The sequence below is a fragment of the Pyrus communis genome, chromosome 9, assembly GCF_963583255.1.
Source record: "Pyrus communis chromosome 9, drPyrComm1.1, whole genome shotgun sequence".
Classification (NCBI taxonomy): Eukaryota; Viridiplantae; Streptophyta; class Magnoliopsida; order Rosales; family Rosaceae; genus Pyrus; species Pyrus communis.
Genome location: NC_084811.1, coordinates 7907084 through 7928522, shown reverse-complemented (window position 1 = coordinate 7928522; position 21439 = coordinate 7907084). Strand labels below are relative to the sequence as shown.

The 21439-nt window shown below is 36.6% G+C and overlaps 1 protein-coding gene across 2 annotated transcripts; it reads right to left on the bottom strand.

Annotated features, from left to right (window-relative positions):
* Window positions 1-10104: 10104 nt before the first annotated feature.
* LOC137746301 (L-type lectin-domain containing receptor kinase IV.1-like) lies at window positions 10105-21123 on the bottom strand. 2 transcript variants are annotated; one of them, XM_068486378.1, is made up of 2 exons: window positions 21116-21123; window positions 10105-12251 (listed from the first exon to the last, which is right to left on the bottom strand). In XM_068486378.1, exons 1-2 carry the CDS (start codon window positions 21121-21123, stop codon window positions 10235-10237), a joined length of 2025 nt encoding a protein of 674 aa, XP_068342479.1. In that variant the 3' UTR covers window positions 10105-10234. The 2 variants fall into 2 exon arrangements, with proteins under 2 accessions (XP_068342479.1, XP_068342480.1); XM_068486379.1 differs by lacking the exon at window positions 21116-21123 and having other exon boundaries at window positions 10105-12253.
* Window positions 21124-21439: the final 316 nt, after the last annotated feature.

Genomic DNA, 21439 nt, shown 5'->3' with positions numbered 1-21439 from the left:
CACTTTGAAGATCAACTTGCAGATATTTTCACCAAGGTCCTGCCAAAAGATCGATTATACACACTCAAAGAGAAGCTTGGAGTTAAACCAGCTACTAGCTTAGAAGGGAGTGTTGGAGCATAAGCATGGCAGCTGGATCAAGCATTCAAGGTTGTTGCAATATGAAAGAAGAAGAAGCTAGAAAATGTCTAAGTGTTGTTCTTAGCTAAGTTTATATATTTGTAATAAACGGTCAAGATTATATCATCTCAATGGTGTATAACTTGACATGTGTCTAGTTTGTTTTATGTTAAGTGAAACCATGTGAGTTGTACGTGATCATAGTCACAATGCTTTGGTGGGTTGGCAACAGCTATATAGTTGGTTTGTAGCCGAATTTTAAGCAACGAATCCAATGTAGATTCAAGGAGCAACATACGTTGCTCCTTCTTCCCCAAAAGTTCATCTCTGATATTCAAGCTTTGAATCCATTTCAATTACTTGTTGAATTGATTACAATTACATAGAGAAATTTAGCTCAAAAGCAGCTCAAACACTAACAATTTACACACAAAGTTAAGATGATTAGAGTCAATAAATCCCGGTGGCTGCGACATGTACACCTTCTCCATGAGAGAACCATGAAGGAACGCACCTTTAACGTCTAGTTGATGAAGAGATCACCCGAAAGAAACTGCAAGACTTAGAACTGTCCGAATTGTACGTAGTTGGCTTGACAACGGGGTTGAAGGTCTCGGAAAAATCAACCCAGCTTGCTGATGAAACCCCTTGGCGACGAGGCGCACATTATATCGTTCATTCGAACCATCGGACTTAACGCTTTAACTTGAAAACCCATTTACACCCCCACGATATTGGTGTGACGGTTAGGAGGCACTAGAGTCCAGGTTTCTTTCTTGAGGAGAGCATTAAACTCATCTACCATGGCCTACTGCCACTGTGGAGAGCGAGAAGCTTGACTGAAATATGTCGGCTCTTGGTCACTGTCAGCTATAACAATGAAAGCAGTGGGAAGAGGATGACAGGAAGCAAAAAAAAAGCGCATCTTGGGTTTAAAAATACCGCATTTTGATCGAGTTTGTGGACCATGGTGAGGAGGCGGTGCATGAAGAGGCACCATTGCTACATGTGGGGCAAAATTAACCTGCGGGAGTGCAGTAGCAACATCAAAGGCTGCACGCTGAAAGGTGTCGGACTGTGAGGCTGCAACGGGAGGAACTACAGCAGCAGGAGTGGCAGCTTGTAGTTGAGGCTGAAAGGTGTCATGCTGTGGGGCTGCAACGTGAGGAACTGCAGCAGCGGCGGTAACATGCGGGACAAAAACAAATTCAGATTCCCTAGCCTCACGAATGCTGAGCTGCTCTTAAGGAAACATGTCTTCATCGAAAATAACATGCCGCGATATGTAAACTCGGCCAGTGGATGCGTGTAGGCAGTGATACACCTTGTACTGAGCACTGTATCCAATAAAAACACAAGACAAAGATCTAGGTTGCAACTTGTTAGTTACGTAATCACCAAGAAATGGAAAGCAAGTGCAACGAAAAACACGAACTGCCAAATAACCACAAGTACGACCAAATAAATATTGGTAAGGCGACTTCCTATTAAGTACAGAGGTGGAAAATCGATTAATGATATAGACCGCAATGGTGAGAGCCTTATCCCAGAGATTGTGGGGAATCATGGCCGTGAGTAATAAAGTGCAACCAATCTTTGAAATATGATGATGCTTGCGTCTGGCAAGACCATTCTGCTAGGGTGTATGTGGACACGAAAAACGATGGTGAATCCCTTTTGTGCACACAACTGATGAAACGACGAATTATCAAATTCTTTACCCTTGTCACTTTGAAATTGTTTAATAGTTGTAGAAAATTGTGTTTGAACAAAGTTCACAAAATTACTAAAATGATTAAAGACTTTGGATTTATATCGCATGAGAAAAATCTATGAATAACGCTAATAATCATCCGTAAATGAAACATAATAACGAAACGCGGAGATAGATGCTACGGGAGACATCCAAACATTGGAATGAATTAAATCAAATGGAGAAGTAGAATAGTGTTCAAACAAATTTAACGATAAGCAATGGGACTTAGCCAACGCCGATTATTACAAAATTCCTTATTTGAAACTGAAAAATTAGACCCTAAAAAATTCCCAGAAGCTAAAACACTAAGTACGTGAGGAGATGGATGCCCAAGACGGCAATGCCATAAAGAGGGCGATGCAAAGGCGTTCTTTGAAGAAGAAGTCCTAGAAGCACGACCAAGTTTAATTAGATAGAGTCCATCCTCGCATGAAGCCCTGAAAAAAGGACAACTCTCGTTTTTAAATCACGAATAACAAATCCCCAAGGACAAAAAAATGTCAAACTAACCAAATTATCCCGAGTAAACTTAGCAATAGACAACAAACTTTTACATATGCCAGGAACTTGCAAAACATTAGACAGATGAAAATTAAAAGACCCAGACGCAAAGGACAGATTACCATTGTGCGGGAGTTTCACCACTACCAACCATAACTTGATCCGTGGAACCATACCCAGTGGGACCAGTCAGGGAACGAGCATTCATGTGATGCGTTGCACTCGTGTCCGGAAGCCAAGGCGAATCAAAAGGTTAAGAAAGGTGCATACCAGCAAATGCACGGGATAACTCATTGTCAGGACGAAGGGTCTGTGGGCAATTTGTAGCCAGATGGCTTTGTTGAAGGCAAATCCAGCAAGACCCACGAGAATTGGGTGATGACCTAAGGAGTCCAGAAGCTACAGAAAGCCCTCGATGAGGGCCCCTATTATTGTTGTTGTTATTATGGCCATACCCTTGATTTGGTGCATTGCGGCCACCAAAGTTGCCACGATTTCCATGTAGAGCAGTACCTCCACCACCGTACTACCGCTGGTGTTGTCCCCCATTGGCACGATTTCCAGACCCTCCACCACCATTGGTGCGCACAAGGTAAAAAGCCTAAGGTGCAGAAGAGACACCCTGAGTCACGGGCAATTGTGACTCAAAGAAAAGAAGACGATAGTGCAATTCATTTAGCTGAGGAAAATTAGTCAGGATAACAAGAAGTACGCTATACTCTGGTCCCAAACCAAAAAGCACATACGAAACCAGATCTTCATTGGCAACAGGCTGCCCAATCGAAGCCAAGTGATCAGCAAGATTCTTTGCCTGTCCAAGATATTTAGCAATCGGTTTTGTCCCTTTTTATAGTGAGATTATTGGAAGAATAAGCCGTCCTACAGCCGTCAAGCCGTCCTACAGCCGTCCTACCTTGTCCTACCTACACACTAGCCGTCCTACAGCCGTCAAGCCGTCATACAGCCGTCCTACCTTGTCCTACCTACACACTAGGACAGCTACCTTGTCCCCTACAGCCGTCCTACCTTGTCCTACCTACACACTAGGACGGCTACCTTGTCCTACCTACACACTTGTATCATGTATATATATCCTTGTAATCTTGTAGAGAAATATAATGAGAAAAAACATTCTCTTCCATATTTTCCACAGAGATCAACTGAAAAAGACAATGAGTGGCATTGGTAAGAGAGTGCTGCGACAAATTATAGCGAAGGTGCTCCTAAATTTCACCAGAAGTAGATAGCCCAACAGTCAACGAAAGAACGAGCTCACTAAGAGTTGCTTGAAGCATACCAACGAGCGTCTGATCAGTTTGATACCATATAAGGTATTCCAGATTAGGCGTTGAAGAGGCCATAAAAGAACGAAGAACAACCGAGGAGTTAGACTCCGGAGAAGCAGCAGCAGTAGACGTGGCATGAGCAGGAGGGGAAAAAACAGGAGTGGGGCACTCATAAGAACCATCAATACAACGCCAGAAATTCTGACCAACCAGGAACAGCTTGACTTGATACTCCCCCATTGGAGATAGTTCGTCTCAAAAACCTTCACCGAGACTAGGGTATAAATATTAGGAATGGAAAAGGATGAAGAAGCCATGAGAATTGAAAAAAAAATAAATAAATAAATAAAAGTAAATTACATAAAACTATCTCAACTATTGGATCATTAACAGTTTCATATCAAGTTTCAATGTCATACAGTTGTCTGTCAATTCCTGTGTTAAATGCTGATGATGTGGGTTGAGGCGGGCCCATTTTTTATTAAAAAATTAATAAAATATTATTAAAATAATAATTTACCCTTAAAAAATTTAAAAAAAAAAAAAAAAAAAAAAAAACAAAACCAGGTTGTTCCCCGACCCCTTCCCCCTTCCCCCTTCCCCTTCTCCCTGCAACCCAAATCCAAAACCTCACCTCTGCCACCTCTTCTACTCCCCCTCTCCGTTCCTCTCGTTCCCTTCCTCTATTCATCTCCTCCCCACCTCTCACGGGCTTGAACCCGACCCGATCCCCCATGTCTTCTCCTTCACAACCACCTCCCCGACCCAAACCCACTCTCTCTCTCTCTCTCTCTCTCTCTCTCTCTCTCTCTCTCTCTCCTTTCTCTTCTATAAACCTTAAGAAGCAAACCCCCAAACTCTCCCTCTCCTGACCTGCCTCGACATCACGTCGTCGATGCAGAGATTTTGATCAAGAGCAACGGGTGTGCTGAGGAATTTTTCTGTTTTTTTTAATATATTTTTTTATATTTTAATTTGTTTGTTTCTGGGGATAGATGAGAAGATTGGGGGAGTGGGATGAGTGTGGCCGGGGAGGGTGGAGGAAGACGCGAGCTGGAAAAAAAATTGATGGGGATAAGGGGTGGGGTGATGGGTTTGTAGGGAGGGACGGAGATGAATTAAGGGAGGGGAGGAGATGAACGGAGGGAGGGAACGAGAGGAACGGAGGGAGGGGGAGTCGAAGAGGTAGCGGAGAAGGGGAAGAGGGGAAGGGGGAAGTGGGAAGGGGAACAACTGGATTGGGTTTTTATTTTTTATTTTTTTAGGGTAAATTATTATTTTCTTAATTTTTTAATAGAAAGTGAGTCATGTCTCAAGTCACGTCATTATTTAACAGAGGAATTCACAGACAACTGACGAAAGGTATGACATTGCAACAAATTCGAAAATAAGGTATGACATTGGAACTTTTTAAAGACGAGATATGAAACTGTTAATGACCCAATTATTGAGATAATTTTATGTAATTTACCAAAAAAAAACCTTATAGAAGGATCGACGGCTTGAATACGATGTGAAGTTTACGTATTCCATTAATCAACAATGTAAACTGTTACAATGTTTTATACAAAAGATATCCTTTTCGGTACGTATGAGTTCTAATATAACTATCATACACTTGAATTTCAAATAAACAATAGAAGAATAAAACAATAAAATACATCTAATTATCCTTATCAACACAACCAAAACCCTAACCCTAGGAAATGGCGGAAGCTCTTTTGCCGGAACATTGGGCGGTGGCGAAGTATCTCAAATTTGAGAACTTGAGGAGTTGCTGAGCTCTGTACCATGAACAATTGAATAGCCAGCACCGTGGCTTTGGGCTAAAGCAAACTTTATGTGAAAGCCCAATTTTATTGTAATTATTAGAGGTGGCAAAGCCCATTTCACAAAATTCATGTTTTTATACTTTTTCTATTTTATTTTTATACAAGATCATCTAAACTACGGAGAGTAAACCTAGCATTCGTGTCGTGTTTTTCGTGTTCATGTTATTTTTGTATCATACTCGATATCTTAATAGGTCATGTAGTGTAAAACCTAGGGGTGGGTTCAAAAAACCGAAAATCGAAAAAAAAAACGACCGAACATCGAACCGAAAAAGAAAAAAAAGAACCGAACCAAACCTTATTGATTCAGTTTCAGTTTTGGAGGTTAGGAAACTGAACCGAATCCCTTTACACTTTATGAATGTATAGCCATGATGTTTCTTTCATGAAACTTTGTTGTCAAGTTCGAAACTAAGCCTAGAGCATTTTCAAGGAGCATACTTGGCTCAATTAGAAAGGATATTTCATTGCTTATATAGGAAAGTTTTGGAAGGCTTCGGAACTTAGAGAGCTTCTCTATTTGTTTGCTTTTTGAATGGATACAATGACCATTTTCTTTTGTAATTAAGGTTGTTGATAGAATATGATTGGTTTATATGACCTTGTATATGTACAACTGCCTTCCCACTTTCCCTACTTTCTTATTATTAGTCCAACAATGCATGTCTCTTTTCTAGATTCCATATTTTAAAAAAAAAAAAAAAAAATCAAGTTTTATAAAAAATAAAAATAAAAAAGACTGAAACCGAACCAAACAAAAAGAAACCGAAAAAAATTGAAAGAAGGTTTCGGTTTTGGCAAAAAAACTGAACTGAATGAAACCGGACCCACCCCTAGTAACACCTGTTAAAGTAAACGGGTAATATGACCCGACCTGAAATTGACCCATTAATATTATTAGGTAATATGACCCGACCCCTTACCTGTTAAGGAAAAAATATTTTAAATCAATAAATAATTTAAATGAAAAACATAATTTGACTAGAAAAAAATTGAAAACATAATACTAAATTAGTATATGTATAGGGGTGTGCTATCCACTCACCCTATTTTACTTCTCACACACCTCTTGATAATTTTTGTCCGTTGATCTTCTTCAATTCATCCGATCTGACGACTGAAAATTAAAAAGGTATGTGAGAAGTAAAATGGGGTATGTGGATATCACACCCCTATGTATACCACACTGTCACATAAATATTACTTCAAAACATAAAAACAACATTTGTCTTTTAAGTATTACATACCCCAAAATAAGAGTCTAATGAAAAAACATTAGTACATTACTACAAAATACCAAATGTTCAAGGAGATGCAAATTGAAAAGAGTTGCATTTCAAGGTTGAGGAAACCTTGCACGTTTTTGACAATAAAACCCTTCAATTTTCATTAATCACCAAGGAAAATGGTACTCCTTTAAAAATACTATTCATGAGGATTGTATGGTTTTAAAAATTTAAACAACAATGTACCCATCCTCAAAGGGTAGAGTATGCGATCACGAGCGTTTGCATATTTTTTTTTCACATTTTTCGCACTTATAAATTAATTTTTATATTTTTTTAATGTGTTTGGTATTTTTAAATTACTTGATATTTTTATTTTTAATTTGTTTTATAATTTTTTTAGTCTTACTCTTTGCCTATAGTATACAATAAAAATAAACAAATAATTAAAACTTAAAATTTTAAATTTATATAGAATAACGATACAATAATATCTATTTTAATATACAATATATACAAATACACTATGACTATTGTATTTTATAGTAAGTTTTTTTTAGTAGTTTAAAAATTAAAATCATTAAAATATATATTTTCTTAATGTGTCGGAATGGGTTACCTGTGTGTCACTCTCTTGTAAACATGTTAAGGACCCGTTATTAATGGATTCTTATCATATGACCCAATAACAACCCGATTAGTTATCGTGTTGACCCAAAACCTGTTATTTTCATGTTGTTTATGTGTTTTGTTAACGGGTCATGTAACAAATTGCTAGGTCTAATAGAGAGGTGATTTAACTTGAATATGGAGGGGAAAACATATTGTTCTGATCAACTGGACTTACGAGTCTCATTCTATTCTTCGCGATTTATTTGTTATTATGGATACTATTTTCTTCAAGCGGTGATGGACACTAAATTAATCTAAATGACAAACAGGGAGACTCAAACTCTTTGTTTTTTATTTTAAATTATTATTATTATTATTATTATTATTATTAAGAAATGAAGATGATTGAAAACTATTATAATAATTTACGGGAGAAGGGAATTTCGTATCCTGGCCGCATGAGTAAAATTAGGGGAGGGAAATTCAAACTTGATTATAGAGGGATTCACACAACTCTAGCTAACTTAGCTATGCCCAAGTATGTCATACATTTTTTTGAACAAACGATATTATTTACACTAAGAGAGAGGGGGTGGGCTGTGGTTCAAGCTCCCCTTTGACGAGAATCGAACATAAGATCTCTCGCTTACAAATAAAGAGGAATACTGTTAAACCTTAGTACTAAATGGCAAGTATGTCATACATTATCAAGGCAAACTTGATGAGTCTAATATCTACAAAAATAAATAAATTGGAAAATATGTACCAACAAAATTGTTCACAATTTTTATTAGAAAATTGAATTTAAGGGTAACTAAACGCTTAATAAAGGGCCACCAAATCACGGTTTATTACCGCTCATTGTCGTTTTAGCATCCATTAATTTTAATTTTTTTAGATAAAATTCCCAACAAGTTCTACTTGTGAATATGTCCATACCTTTTTTCTTAAAAATGTTAGAGAGTATAAAGTTTCAAATCAGTACCTAAGCATATGAACAAAAATTACTTTGATAACCAAAAGGGAAATTTTATTTAAACCCATTTAACTTATTTCTACACCCAAATTAATCTTTGCATCCTTTGATTTTTAACTAAACTATTAATGTCTCTTTAAGCCCAAATTTAATGCCTAATATACCCCCATAAACCCAATTCAATATGTGGATTTATTTTTACACCCATTTGATTTTTAGAAGCTAAATTTCATGTGTTTAGACCTATGTTCTTTGCATGGTTTTCCACAACACAAAAGCTAATAATTCAATTGTTACCTGCAGAATATGCCTGCATGCTAAAAATCACTGCGAAAAGCGATGTGTATAGTTATGGGGTTGTCCTTTTGGAGATCATAATGGGAAAAGGCCACAAAAAAAAATAAAAAAAATAAAAAAAAAAGCCCAAAACGATGTAGCAATATTGGGTTCTAAATCCACAAAAAAATGGATATTAGCAATCAAGCACAATTCGGCTTACAAATTTGAAAATAACTTATATTCTTATGTCCTAGTATCGAGGAAACAACTAAGCAAGATAATGCAAAGGAATCATGGTTTTCGCTTCACAACCGCAAGAAATAGAGTTTGACTTGTCTCAGTTGTTTGCCAATTCAACCAGTTACTGGGTCCCTTCACACCAGACATTTTTCATCGTTGGATGCTTTCGTTGTATTTGTTGAACAAAATTACAGTAAAATAACTTTTACACTCTAAAAAATTGAAATCAAACGAACAAAAAATTCATAAACTGAGTCATACGTTGGTTAGAGGATTCAAAACTTCAAAATCACCATCCATCAATAAAAAAAAACATATTTTTCTATGAGAGCTATTAGGGTTTTAGCCAGACTAAACGTAGGATAAACAAAGAGTAATCGTAGGGTTTAATTATAGTGTTTGGTTTTATTGATAAATTTGAGTTTTATTATTAATTTCATTTTATACTTAATATTAATTATGCAATAGGGTAAAATAGACAATTAACATTTAAAATTTAAGTTGGGTGTAAAAAGAGATTAAATAGGTTTAAATAAAATTTCCCTAACCAAAACAAACACCTTGTCCTTTTCTTCTCATAATGATTTTGCAGACTAGAATATCCACTGTCTTGGCACGATTTTTTTGTGAGCTTTTTAGTCAAAATGGTCCCTGAGATTTGCATAACACATAACTTTGGTTCATGAGATTTAAAATCAATAGAAGTGATCCCTGAGATTGTCCACCATCCATAATTTTGGTCATTCCATTAAAAAACTATGTTAAGTGGTCCCTAAGCTTTTTAATGGCATGACCAAAATGATGGATGATGGACAATCTCAGGGACCAAAGTTATATGTTATGCAAATCTCAGGGACCAAAATTATGTGTTTTGCAAATCTCAGGAACCAAAGTTTTGTGTTATACCCTCAACTTAACAGAGTTTTTTAACAAAATGACCAAAATAATGGATGGTGAACAATCTCAAAGACCACTTCTATTGATTTTAAATCTTAGGGACCAAAGTTATGTATTATGCAAATCAGAGACCATTTTGACTAAAAAAAACCTTTTTTGTGTAAGGAAAAATGATTGTTAAGAAACAAAATGTCGTGATTGTAGGAATGTAATCTACCTTTTTGGGTCAACCCCAATCATAGCGTCAATTACTTCATAGCGTAGAATAGCTCCTTGTATCAGCTATATTTGTATATCATGTACAGACAATTGATATCGAAAATATACAGAAATTTAATCCACCTTACATAAATAGATTTTGTCTATATGGCTATATGGATGTTGCAGTACATATGTCTATGGCTATGAATTGAATTCCAGTATACTAGACGTAGCGTTACTCTTCAAAACACAATCCATACATAAGTAATATTTTTAGTGTATCCAAAACACGTAGCGTTACTCTTCATTCAGCGACCACCTGAGAGGAGTGTGGACTCAGCAGCGTATGATGAATATGAAAACCCCTTGGTCATAGAAGACGAATATGACATAGCAAAATCATCAAAACCTTCATGGTGAGCAAAAGTCAATCCACTCGAAGAAAGCCCAAGAACTGACAGCTCTGGCATAGCAATGTCCCCCTCCAAATACTGCACGACTCGTCGCATGCTCGGCCTAGCCGAAGGCTCCGGGTGAGAGCATAGCAACCCCAGCTTCAATACCAACTCCACCTCCTCGGTTACGAACTCCGTCCCAATGTTTTTATCCTTTGCCTCGAGAATATTACTTCTGTTCCAACAAGAAAAAACCCAATCCACCAAGATCAAATCCTGCTCGGGACCTTGCGTTTCTATCGGTCTTCTTCCACAAGCAACTTCGAGCAAAAATGCCCCAAAAGCAAACACATCGGTGCTCACTGTGGCCCGTCCTGTTCTTGTATGTTCCGGAGCTAAATATCCGAGTGTTCCAACTATATGAGTAGTTTGAGGGTCTGTTCCATGGTCATATAGTCTTGAAAGCCCAAAATCCCCTAGCCTTGCATTCAATTCCCCATCTAACAACACATTGCTGGCCTTAACATCTCTGTGAATCACAACTTGCTCCCATCCTTCATGAAGATAAAACAACCCCGAAGCAATGCCTCGGATAACTCTAAACCTCTGGCTCCAATTGAGAGTGACCGCCGGTTGGTCATGGAGGTACTTGTCCAAGCTTCCATTAGCCATGTAGTCATACACCAAAAGCAGCTCCCCTTTTCTTCTGCAGTATCCCAAGAGTGGGACTAAATTTCGATGGCGAAGGCAGCCAATGCTCACGATTTCCGCCACAAACTCCTTCATCCCCTGCCTTGATTCATGTGAGACTCTTTTCACAGCAATCTCAATTTTTGTGGTGGGCAATATGCCTCTATACACTTTACCAAAACCCCCACTTCCCAAAAGCTCCTTTTCTTTAAACCCTTTTGTTGCAATGTACAACTCTTTGTACTTAAACCTTTGAGGGCCATACTCAAGCTCCCAATCTTCGAGCAATTCTGCAAACTTACTCTTCCTTCTTATGACGTAAATTAAACAGTAAACTGCTAGCAAAATCAAACTCACAGATAAAATAGGCACGCCAATTGTCAAAAGTTTCGACCTTCTTTTACCTCCTATCTGCGGCAACTTAGGAAGTTTCGACACAACAAGTTCTTGAGCCTGGCCATTGATTTTGAAGCTCCAACCCAATACATAATGAGATGTGAGGACTGAGCCGGTGGATGAAGAGAAGCCGACATACATTGTTTCGTTGAGTATTGGTGAAAGATCGAGATTCAAAGACAAAAGCGGAGTGTAGGGTTTATCAACATTGATTGGAGCCAAAGTGACATCGATTTGCTTCTTGGCGCCTTCATATTCCACCCAAACTTTCATCGGTTGACCGCTGATGAGAGTTAGATTACGAAATCTGGCATTATTTTGATCATAGTATGCAGCTGGAGCAGCTTTCTTAGATTGCAAGCCGTTGACATCAATCCCAACATGGTTATCATCGATGTCATGGAACTCCTTGCTCTGAATGGTGTCGAGCTCCACGGCAAAAACATGGTTGGTATCATTTCCAGTGTTGGACTCGTTGAAAAGGCCGAGGTATTGGCTTGGAAGAGCGCCAGGAAGGCCTTTTGTTGGAGCAACCACGAAAGTGATTCCATGGCCGCTCAAACCTGCATATTCTGATCTGATGGCAAACACAAAAGTTGTAGAGAAGGAGAAAACCGTGCCGTTGGATGAGTTCTTGAAGGTTATGGAGTTGGGATAAAATGCATGGCCTTGGTTCTGCCTGGTCTCATTTGTAAGCCTCAAGAGGCCATTCGGTGTGACTCCTGCTATGCCGTCGAGGCGAAGATTAGCAGACTGGAAGCCATTGAAGGTGAAGTTAAGATCTTCAGCTGCTGCTATGGTTACTAGTGTGAGAATCACAAGCTTGAAAAGCATGGCTATTTTTCTTGTTTCTCTGCCAAACATTTTGTTTAGTTTTCACATATCCTTCCTCACATGGTGTGCATATTTTATATGTATGAAGTCTTCGACTATAGTCTACAGCCGACATTCGAGAAGAAATGTTAGTACAAAATTAAATAAGTCGTTTTCACGTAGAAAATACACTAAATTAATGGAGTGCCTGTAACAGTACGCAAGTGGTTCATCTCCGTTAGTGATTGGTTTTTCGATCCCATACATACCAATAACTCTCATACAAACAGATTTCAGTATCAGTTATCCATAGAAAACAAAGAAGTATATGGAATCTTCTACCACTAGACTTGGCAGCCTGAGCCTGGGAATATTGCATGGACTATATATAACTTCTCGTTTGTTGAGAGTCTCATACACTGGAGATTAATTAGTCCTTAATTCAGTTCTTTAGAGATCATAGTCGAATTCACTTAAACCCAATAACCACACCTACTCTCACATTTTCTAAACAAAGATTAATCGCGTGTTTGATATAGAAATAATACCACATGTCATGCTGAAAAATAATAAAGTCCCACAGTGAATTTTCCAATTAAAATACAACTTATCTTAACAAGTTTGACTTTTTTGTAATTCTGATACAATTGAAGGGAGGGTGAAATCAAACTTAAATCATAAACGAATGTTTTTAATTAATATGACAAAGAATAAATTGAAGATGGATGGAAATTTAAAGGTCAAGAACCATGATTGTTATGGAACTACATGGGGTCCATTTGGCATCACGTTTATTGCGAATTTCTTTCTTATTTTATTTTCAATGATTGTGTGAAGCATGTTTGAATTTTTCATGAATCACTGGAGACGCTCCTTTTCTTTTCTTTTTTTTTTTTTTGTTTGTTCTTCATTTGATTTCTTAGCCCAAATAGACTGTTGAATTTATGACACATCACTTAAATAACAAAGAAATACTACAATATTGTCAAAAGATCTACATAGTTTGTAGATACATCGTGTGAGTAAATAGCCTTTTACAATAGTGGTGAAAAAAAAAATCTTTACATGAAACGTGGGTTCAAACACTATCTATGTTTAATTTAACAAAATTTAACGTTTGACAAAAAAATAAAAAAATTATGATGTGGGATCACGTAAGGAATACAAGGACTCATATAAACACAGAAAATTAAAGCAAATCCAGTGCTTAACTGGCAAGAAATTTAATCCTTGACCGAAAAACCAATTCCTTATCCAACAAGAAAACGTAAAATAATAATAACTTTAAATACTAATTTTCCAACACATGTGGTAGCCACGGCAACGAATCTTTGAACAAATTAAGAAGATACAATTGACAGAGAAGAACTGTAGACCAAGCCTTCCGAGTTTGATAGATTATATTTCTTCATTCGATTAATTAATGAAATTCTAACGAACTGTCTACTCTAATTTCATTTTCGATTATGACAGATGGCATTACTACCCAAAATCGTCGGCAACGTGTCTTATTGCATATGAAGCATGTTCAGTCATAATTTAACTTAGGGGTGTGATATCCATACACACTTTTCTAATTTTTGATCGTCGAATCGGATGAAATGAAGAAGATCAACAGATAGAAATTAAAAAGAGTGTGTGAGAAGTAAAAAGAGGTGTGTGGATAGCACACCCCTTTAACTTATTGCTAGTGTATTTCATGGAAACATGCAAATAAACCAACTACAAGAGTGTTGGGTTTCACCCAAGCGTACCAGGTGCGAAACTCTCTTATTCTCTAGATTATTGTAATAGTTTGAACTCTCTTCCTCTTCTTAATAATAAAAATTAAAAAACATAGTTTTCACCTATATGGACGGGTCCACTTGTTTTACAACAGGACTAAGGGCTGGTTCGGAGTTGTGTTTGGTAAATGAAAAGAAGTGTTTTTTTAAATCATGGGACTAAAACAGCAAAAAGCAGAAGTAGCTCTACACATGTTTCTAAAAAAATACTTTTTTTTCATTGGAATCAAGTAAATAATACCAATTAATGAACCTTTCATATTGACAATTCTAATGCATCATTTTTATTTTTATTTTTTTTTGCTAAAAACACTTTTAGCACTTAGTGTAAATAATATTACTTGTTAAAAAAAAAAAAAAACGCTATAGTTTACCAAACACTTAGGCAATCTCTAATCGAAATGGCTAAACGTAACCACATCCAGAATTATAGCCCTTTATTTTTAAATAAATAGTATCATGTCATATTCATATACCATCCAATTGAAGGGGCTAAACATAGCCACCTCAATAATTTATTAGTTTTAAGTTTATATTTTAAATTTATTGGCTAATTTAATTAAACAACCATTTGATGTTTCCAAATCTAGTCATTGAATTTGTATCAATCATTGTAGCATAGAAGCTGTGCCCCAAAAAAAAGCTAAGAGGGGGCTACACTTTGCCAGCCAAGTGCCCCTTTGGCCAAATAATGGCGTGATAGACTCCATAGAATTATAGTCCAATCATCCATTGAAGATGTATTTTTGGCAAATCAAGTAAATATTTGGCTTTTTGACCTTTAGCCATCCCCAATCTCCATTGGAGATGGCCTTACCTACTTCTTTTCACAACTATTCACTCTTACAACACATCGATAACAATTTTGAAAGAAAAAAAAACACAGCAATCTCAAACTAGCCCTAAAATATATTGTTACAAACGTGTGGATGCCAAAAGTTTCAAACCAAATTAAGTCAATGTAAATAGTTGCAAGTTTCCTTATATCTTTATGAACAATAACAATTGTTTCACCCGAGACGTCATCCATCAATAATAAAAAAGCAGTAACAAATTTTGAAAGAGAAAACTAAGTGGTGAAGAGAAAGATAAGTATTATGTGCCTCCAGGAAACTAAGAGGGTTGGTCTTAAGGTAATGGATCTCGAAAACTCAAGTTTTAAGCTTTGTGGGGTACAAACAGAGAGAAATGGTGTTAGCATCATCATGGATAAGACTTTAACAAAAGATTTTGTAGATGTTAAGATGGTCAGGGATAGAGTTATAGCAATCAAGATTGTGATAGGACAAGAACTCATCAAAGTGATTAATGTGTATGCACCTCAAGTTGGGTTAGACATGAGTCTGAAGGAGAAATTTTTGGGAAGATTTTGGAGAATTAGTTCAAGAAAGCTCTAAGACAGAGAAGTTACTCATAAGAGAATATTTAAATGGACAATGTGGGCAAAGAGACATGAAACTACAGAGGTTTCCTTGGCGATCCTGGTTTTGGGGAGAGAAACGAGAGGAGAGGGAAGTCATTTAGTATTTTGCAATGTCATATGATCTCTTTCTAGTCAATACCTTCTGTAGGATTTATATACTAATTATATTATATAAACACAATATTAATCCACCCAAAGTAGGGTGTGTTATTGATATGTGCCCTTTGTCCTACATCGACCGTTTCCTTTACTCTTCCCCTTTTAACCATTATATAAAGAAGGCTTTGGGGAAATGAGACACTAAATTCTCTTAGCTCTAGAAAGGAGAGAAAATGCTCTCCACTCTCAGTAATATTATTCTCTCTTAGTTAACCTTTAAGGTATCACCTTCACGGTTCGTGCAACGGTTTGTAGGAACGAGATGGCGATCCATAATTCGTTAATTCCACAAGGTATGTCCTATATCAAATTCCTTATATTATTTGTATAAATTCCCAACAGTGGTATCAGAGCCTATGTCAAAAAAATGAGGTTTAATGATTGTTACTTTAGCACGTTTATCTAAGATGGTTAAGTTAGCTACCATCCCAAGAGGCATGTCTATGCAAGTAGTTAACCTGTGTTAGACTGATATGAGAGCTTAGTGAAGATAGTATGAAGACTACGCTATATTATGTGATTCATTAGTTGGCCAGTGTTTGTTTGATATTAGTTGTCAAACGTAAAACATGGATACATGATACTGATTGTGGAACATGACATTGGTTTTTATATCATAACGAGGTATAAACAAATGTCTCTAATGCTCCTAGGAATTGGATAAACTTTGACCCTTAACCGATATCTTGATGAAAATTCTCATCAGAATTAGCTCAAAAGTACTTAAGTGTCATACTCAAAGCAGTCCAATTGAAGAAGTTGAGAGAGAGAAGGATAAAATTGCTCAAGCATAGTTGGTGCTATTAATGTTGAAGAGAAGACATCTCACTCACATTGATTGAGTGAATACTATTGTGATCTTCAATTTTAACTCTCTACTTAAAGTACAAAGCGATTAATCCGCGTGGGAAATGTAAGGATATTGCGAATGAGTTTGCATTCCTTAGTTTGGCTTACAATATTTCTTCAACATTTCATAATTGAGCAATATTTTTTGGAGTATATGTCCTTTTCAATCCACCAATATTTGAGAAGTTAAAATACTTTATAAACTTAGACGACATTATTCCTCAACTTGTATTAAAGGTGTTTTTTCTTTAAATATGGAATGCTAAAAGTTAGTTAATCAAAATGGTTAGAGATAGGTCATTACTTGACCCACTCACTAAGTGATCAATAGTACTTTGATATTTTAGTATGTTTTGAAGAAGTTAACATTTTAGTAAGTTTTGTAAAGCCTCAAAGGAGTGCTATTCAAATCTAGCTCAAATTAGTGAGCTAATTCACTACAATTGCAATTTTATTTTAGAGCATTAAATAGATGCTTCCCATGATTTTTCAGGAAAAAAAAATATTATTTTTCCTTGTACTCAAGGGCAATTATTCTTTAATTGTACATTGCCGAGAAGGCTTGGTTTAACAACAACTTTATATGTACATCAAATGATAAGAGTCAATTATACTCTTCTTGGAAAACCATGAAATTGGGAGTAGGATTCCAATCACTTGGAAAGGAATTTTCGGAAATTTTGGGTAATGTCACACACCATTTAAGGTGGTGTAGATGCAATTTAACTCTTCCAACCTAGTGGGAGACGTTTCTTGAAAGTTTGCTGCCAACAATTAGTCCGTAAAACCTTAAAACAATTGGATGAGCAAAGAAACGACTTTGAATTTTCAGTTAGCTTGCACCAGTTCTCCACATGGTGAGACGGTTATCTAGGATATAGACTTAAGGGTTGACTAATTTCTTGTGACATATAAATTGCAACAGAATTGACTATAAACTTGTTCTTCACATTGGAAAGATTTTCCAATCTTTAAGCGAAGGTGGGAAAAATGAAATATCCTTACCTAGTGTCACTAAAAGATTGTAAGTTTTAGTGGGAGTACAACTAATGGAAGTGTACCACTAAACTTTAAAGGTTTTCCAAGAAATAGGTTGTTGGGCCTAGTGGGAGTATTAATAATGGAAGGGTACAACTAGTTTGAAAGCAATCTCTAAGCTAGAATAGCTTAAGTACAAAAGGTTGTAAGTTTAGGGGGAGTGTAACTAAAGGAAGTATACTGCTAAACTACAGGGAGTCTTCCACTTTAGGGAAGTACAACCGAAGAAAATGTACTAAACAGCAGTGAGAGTACAACTAATGGAATCATACCATTGCAGTTATGTGAGAAGAACAAAGTTTTCACAAAACATTATAGATTGTGAATATGATATAGGGCTGGTTTGGTATTGCTGTGCTTTGAAAAAAAGCTGCTTCTGTTGTGCTGTGAAAAAAAGCGGCTGTGAAAAAAAGCCAGCAGTGTGTTTGGTAAACTTTTTTGTGAAAGTGCTTTTGGAAAAAAAAGCAGTATGATAGTGTTTGGTAAACTTTTATGTAAAACAACTGTGACTGTGTAAAATGACCAAAAAGGGTATAATACTAGATGTGCCATTAATTTAATTTTCTTAACCAATAAAGGTGAATTACTAAATATACTTTATTTGTAAAACAAACATATTTATAAACTTTATCTTAAATATTAATTAGTATGACAAACTACTTCAATTGAAATATTTTAGACTGAATAGTTAGAATTCATTAGTACAATATTGTTAATGTACTTAAAAGTCTAATTAGATACATTCATCAAATTTTATTATTAAATTTAATCAAATACTAATATTTTACCTTTTTTCTTCTTTCTAGAATCATCTTCTTTCAACTTTTTTTTCTTTGTTCGACATCTTCTCTCTATCTAAACCTCTCTTTTTCTCCGCCCACTGTTTACCTCTCTTTTCTCTGTACCTCTGTCTTCTCCCATCTTCCTTTTTTCTTCCGATCCACCTCAAATTACTCTGGCCTCCTTCTTATTTTTTAAAGTTTGAAACTTTGTATTTATTTTGTTTTGCCTCAAAGAAAACGGCATGGAGCGGGTGCTGGAGCTGCGGGTAATTGGAGCGAGCTAAAACTTTGTATTTATTTTGGAATTGAGGGCTCGAGGACTTTCTAGGAGAGGGCACAGAAGTGCTTAGGCTTAAAGCTGTGGTGTGGCGTTGGAGAAAGAGGTGCAGCGACGGCGGTTGTGCGGAGAGAAACGAAAAAGAGGAGGAGGAAGAGGTGCAGCGGCGGGAGGGAAGAGGGTTTTTTGTGATAGAGAAAGAGAGAGTGCAGAGTGTAGGATCGGGAGAAGGAGAAAGGAGAAAGGAGGGGGCAGTTTTGGTAAATTGAAAAAATTCATTAATGGGTACTGTAGCTCCGCGTTTTGGAAAAAATAAGCGGCTTCTGGAAGCTGCAAAATGCAGCTTCCACTTTTTGGCTTTTTTTCATGTGAAACTTTGAAATTAAGCTGTTTTGGGATGTTTACCAAACACCAAAATTCTTACCAGCTTTTTTTCATGGTAGCTTTTTTAAAAAGCACCTCAACCCCAAACTGGGGCATAGTCAATACATCGAATGACTTGTGATAGAAGTCATAAAGAATGTGAATTGAAACTTATTAAAAATAAGAGTGGTCTTAGAAAGTTCATAATCCCACTTAGTAGTTGAACCAGTAAAAAGGTTGACATTTGTCGATCGTTGAACTCAAGATCTTGGCACATCATGAAAAGGTTTTAGGTCTTAAAGACATTCTATATTAGAGCATTTCTAATGTAATTTCAAGATATTTTGCATCTCTCATTAGAAATGCTCTAATATAGAGGTGGGAGTTAAGCAGTGTGATTTTAATGTTAGTTTTGGGATTTGTCTTATGGATGGAACCCTAAGAATCATGCCTTTTAAATACAATATGCCCCTGTGCATTGTGCAGTTCCATTTTTACCCTTGAATAAATATCGGCACTGTCATGTCCGCCAATGCCATTAGGGGTCGGTTTGAAAAGCTAAAAAAAAGTGAACCAAGGCCAAAAAACTAAACAAAAAAATGAACCAAATTAGACAAATTGAACCGAACCAAAGCTAGTTGGTTTGGTTTTAGTTTAAGGATTATAGAAAACGAACGAACCAAACCGAATATAAATCAGTCTCATGAAGAACCAAACTCTCCCTATGCTATAGCCTAGGGGAGCCTTGTACTTGGCTCTGCCCTTGGGATTCATATAATCTGCAATAACAAGGTGGCTGTCTAAAAATGTGACAGAATCAAGGAACCTACGTAATATAAACTTCTTGTTTTTTTAAACACCATTTTACACTAAAATGAGGGAGGATTTGAACTTAGCCACACAATGTGTCACACCCATACCAATAGATACGTCCGGAATAGACACATGAAGTCATAACGTAGCTGTTCATCTATCATGCCTTGCCTCCGAGACATGACCAAAGCAAGTCTACGGCTCAACAACGTAGTAACTTTTTCTTTTATATCATGGTTGCACCTAACCGTTGTGTTAGACTACCTATTAACCCTAAAACAGGATTGAGCCATTCATAAATCATCCTTTTATAAGTGCCGACATTTCTCGTAGCACTTTCTAGCAAAAAAAACATAAAGTTTTAGAATATTCAATTTCTAGAACTCGATTAGCATGATTCTAGATTCTAGACTATATAACAAAAACATATGACAACTAGGATTGTCATTTCGTCAATCATATATATCACAATGTTTTCTAACACAATACTACAATCAATAACATATAGCATTTCAAAGAACCAACGATGCACAATATTAACCCTTAACCATATTGATCAACCAATCCGATCATAATAATATCATTCTTAAACTATACTTTATAAAATTATAAATTCGCTGGAAATATCAAAAGAGTCACATAGACATCCATCGGTTTTTCTAAATCAACCACAAAGTTTCTCGACTCTATCGTTCATAAATATGCTGAAAACTAGGGCCAGAGCGTAATAGTTCGGCCAAAGCCTACGACTCCTATGTTTCCGCATTCTAGGCTGACTCAAAAGAAGACGTGAAGATTTCTAAGGATCTAGTTCTATACCGCTCAGCGAAATCCCGAATAGAATACAATTCTAGACCACTCAACATGACCAAGGTGGAGAGTGTATCCAAACCACTCAACGGAATTAAGACGAAGTGGGGTATTCAGGCCACTTAACAGAATCCCAAATAAAATAAAATTCTAACTACTCAATGGAATTAAGGTGAAGTGGGGTATTCGGACCACTCAATAGAATCTCAAATGGAATACGATTCTGGACCACTCAACAGAATCGAGGGGAAGTGGGATATCCAGACCACTTAACAAAAAAAAAGGCGAAGCAGGGTATCCAAACCACTCAACCAGACCTTTCTTTGGAATGTTTATGGTCCCTAATGTGAATTAACCAAGTAGGACCGTATACATCCATCTGATAGCGTGACCCCTCAATACGGATTAACTAGGTAGGAACACCTATGAATTTATTGTGACCAAATAGGCAGTGACCCTTAACGCAAATTAATCAGGCAAGACCAACCATGTAGCACATTGCTACATAGTGTAGTCACAGCATCACACATCGTACATCTTATCATGCATCCATTTAATATAACTCACAATTGTAAGTACACATATTATCGAATCTACATGAACATCAACTATCTAATCACATAGATGTATAAGTTCAAATGATACTTCAAATATAGCTCATTTCATACTATCAATCACACACATAATTTATAACATCTAGAAGTTCAATAATCGCGTAATTTTCGGTAAGGTGCCACTCGCACGCCAATTGAAGCACACATCCCTCAGGATGGCTCGTTGACCAAGATAGACCCACTAGGCTTTATCGGACATTTATTAAAGTCAAGTTCAATATTTAAGAACAATTCAGAACGTTTTGACCAAAAGTCAACTCACGGCCAACGTGGTCAACGGTACCCTTGACAACCCTAGTAACCAAAT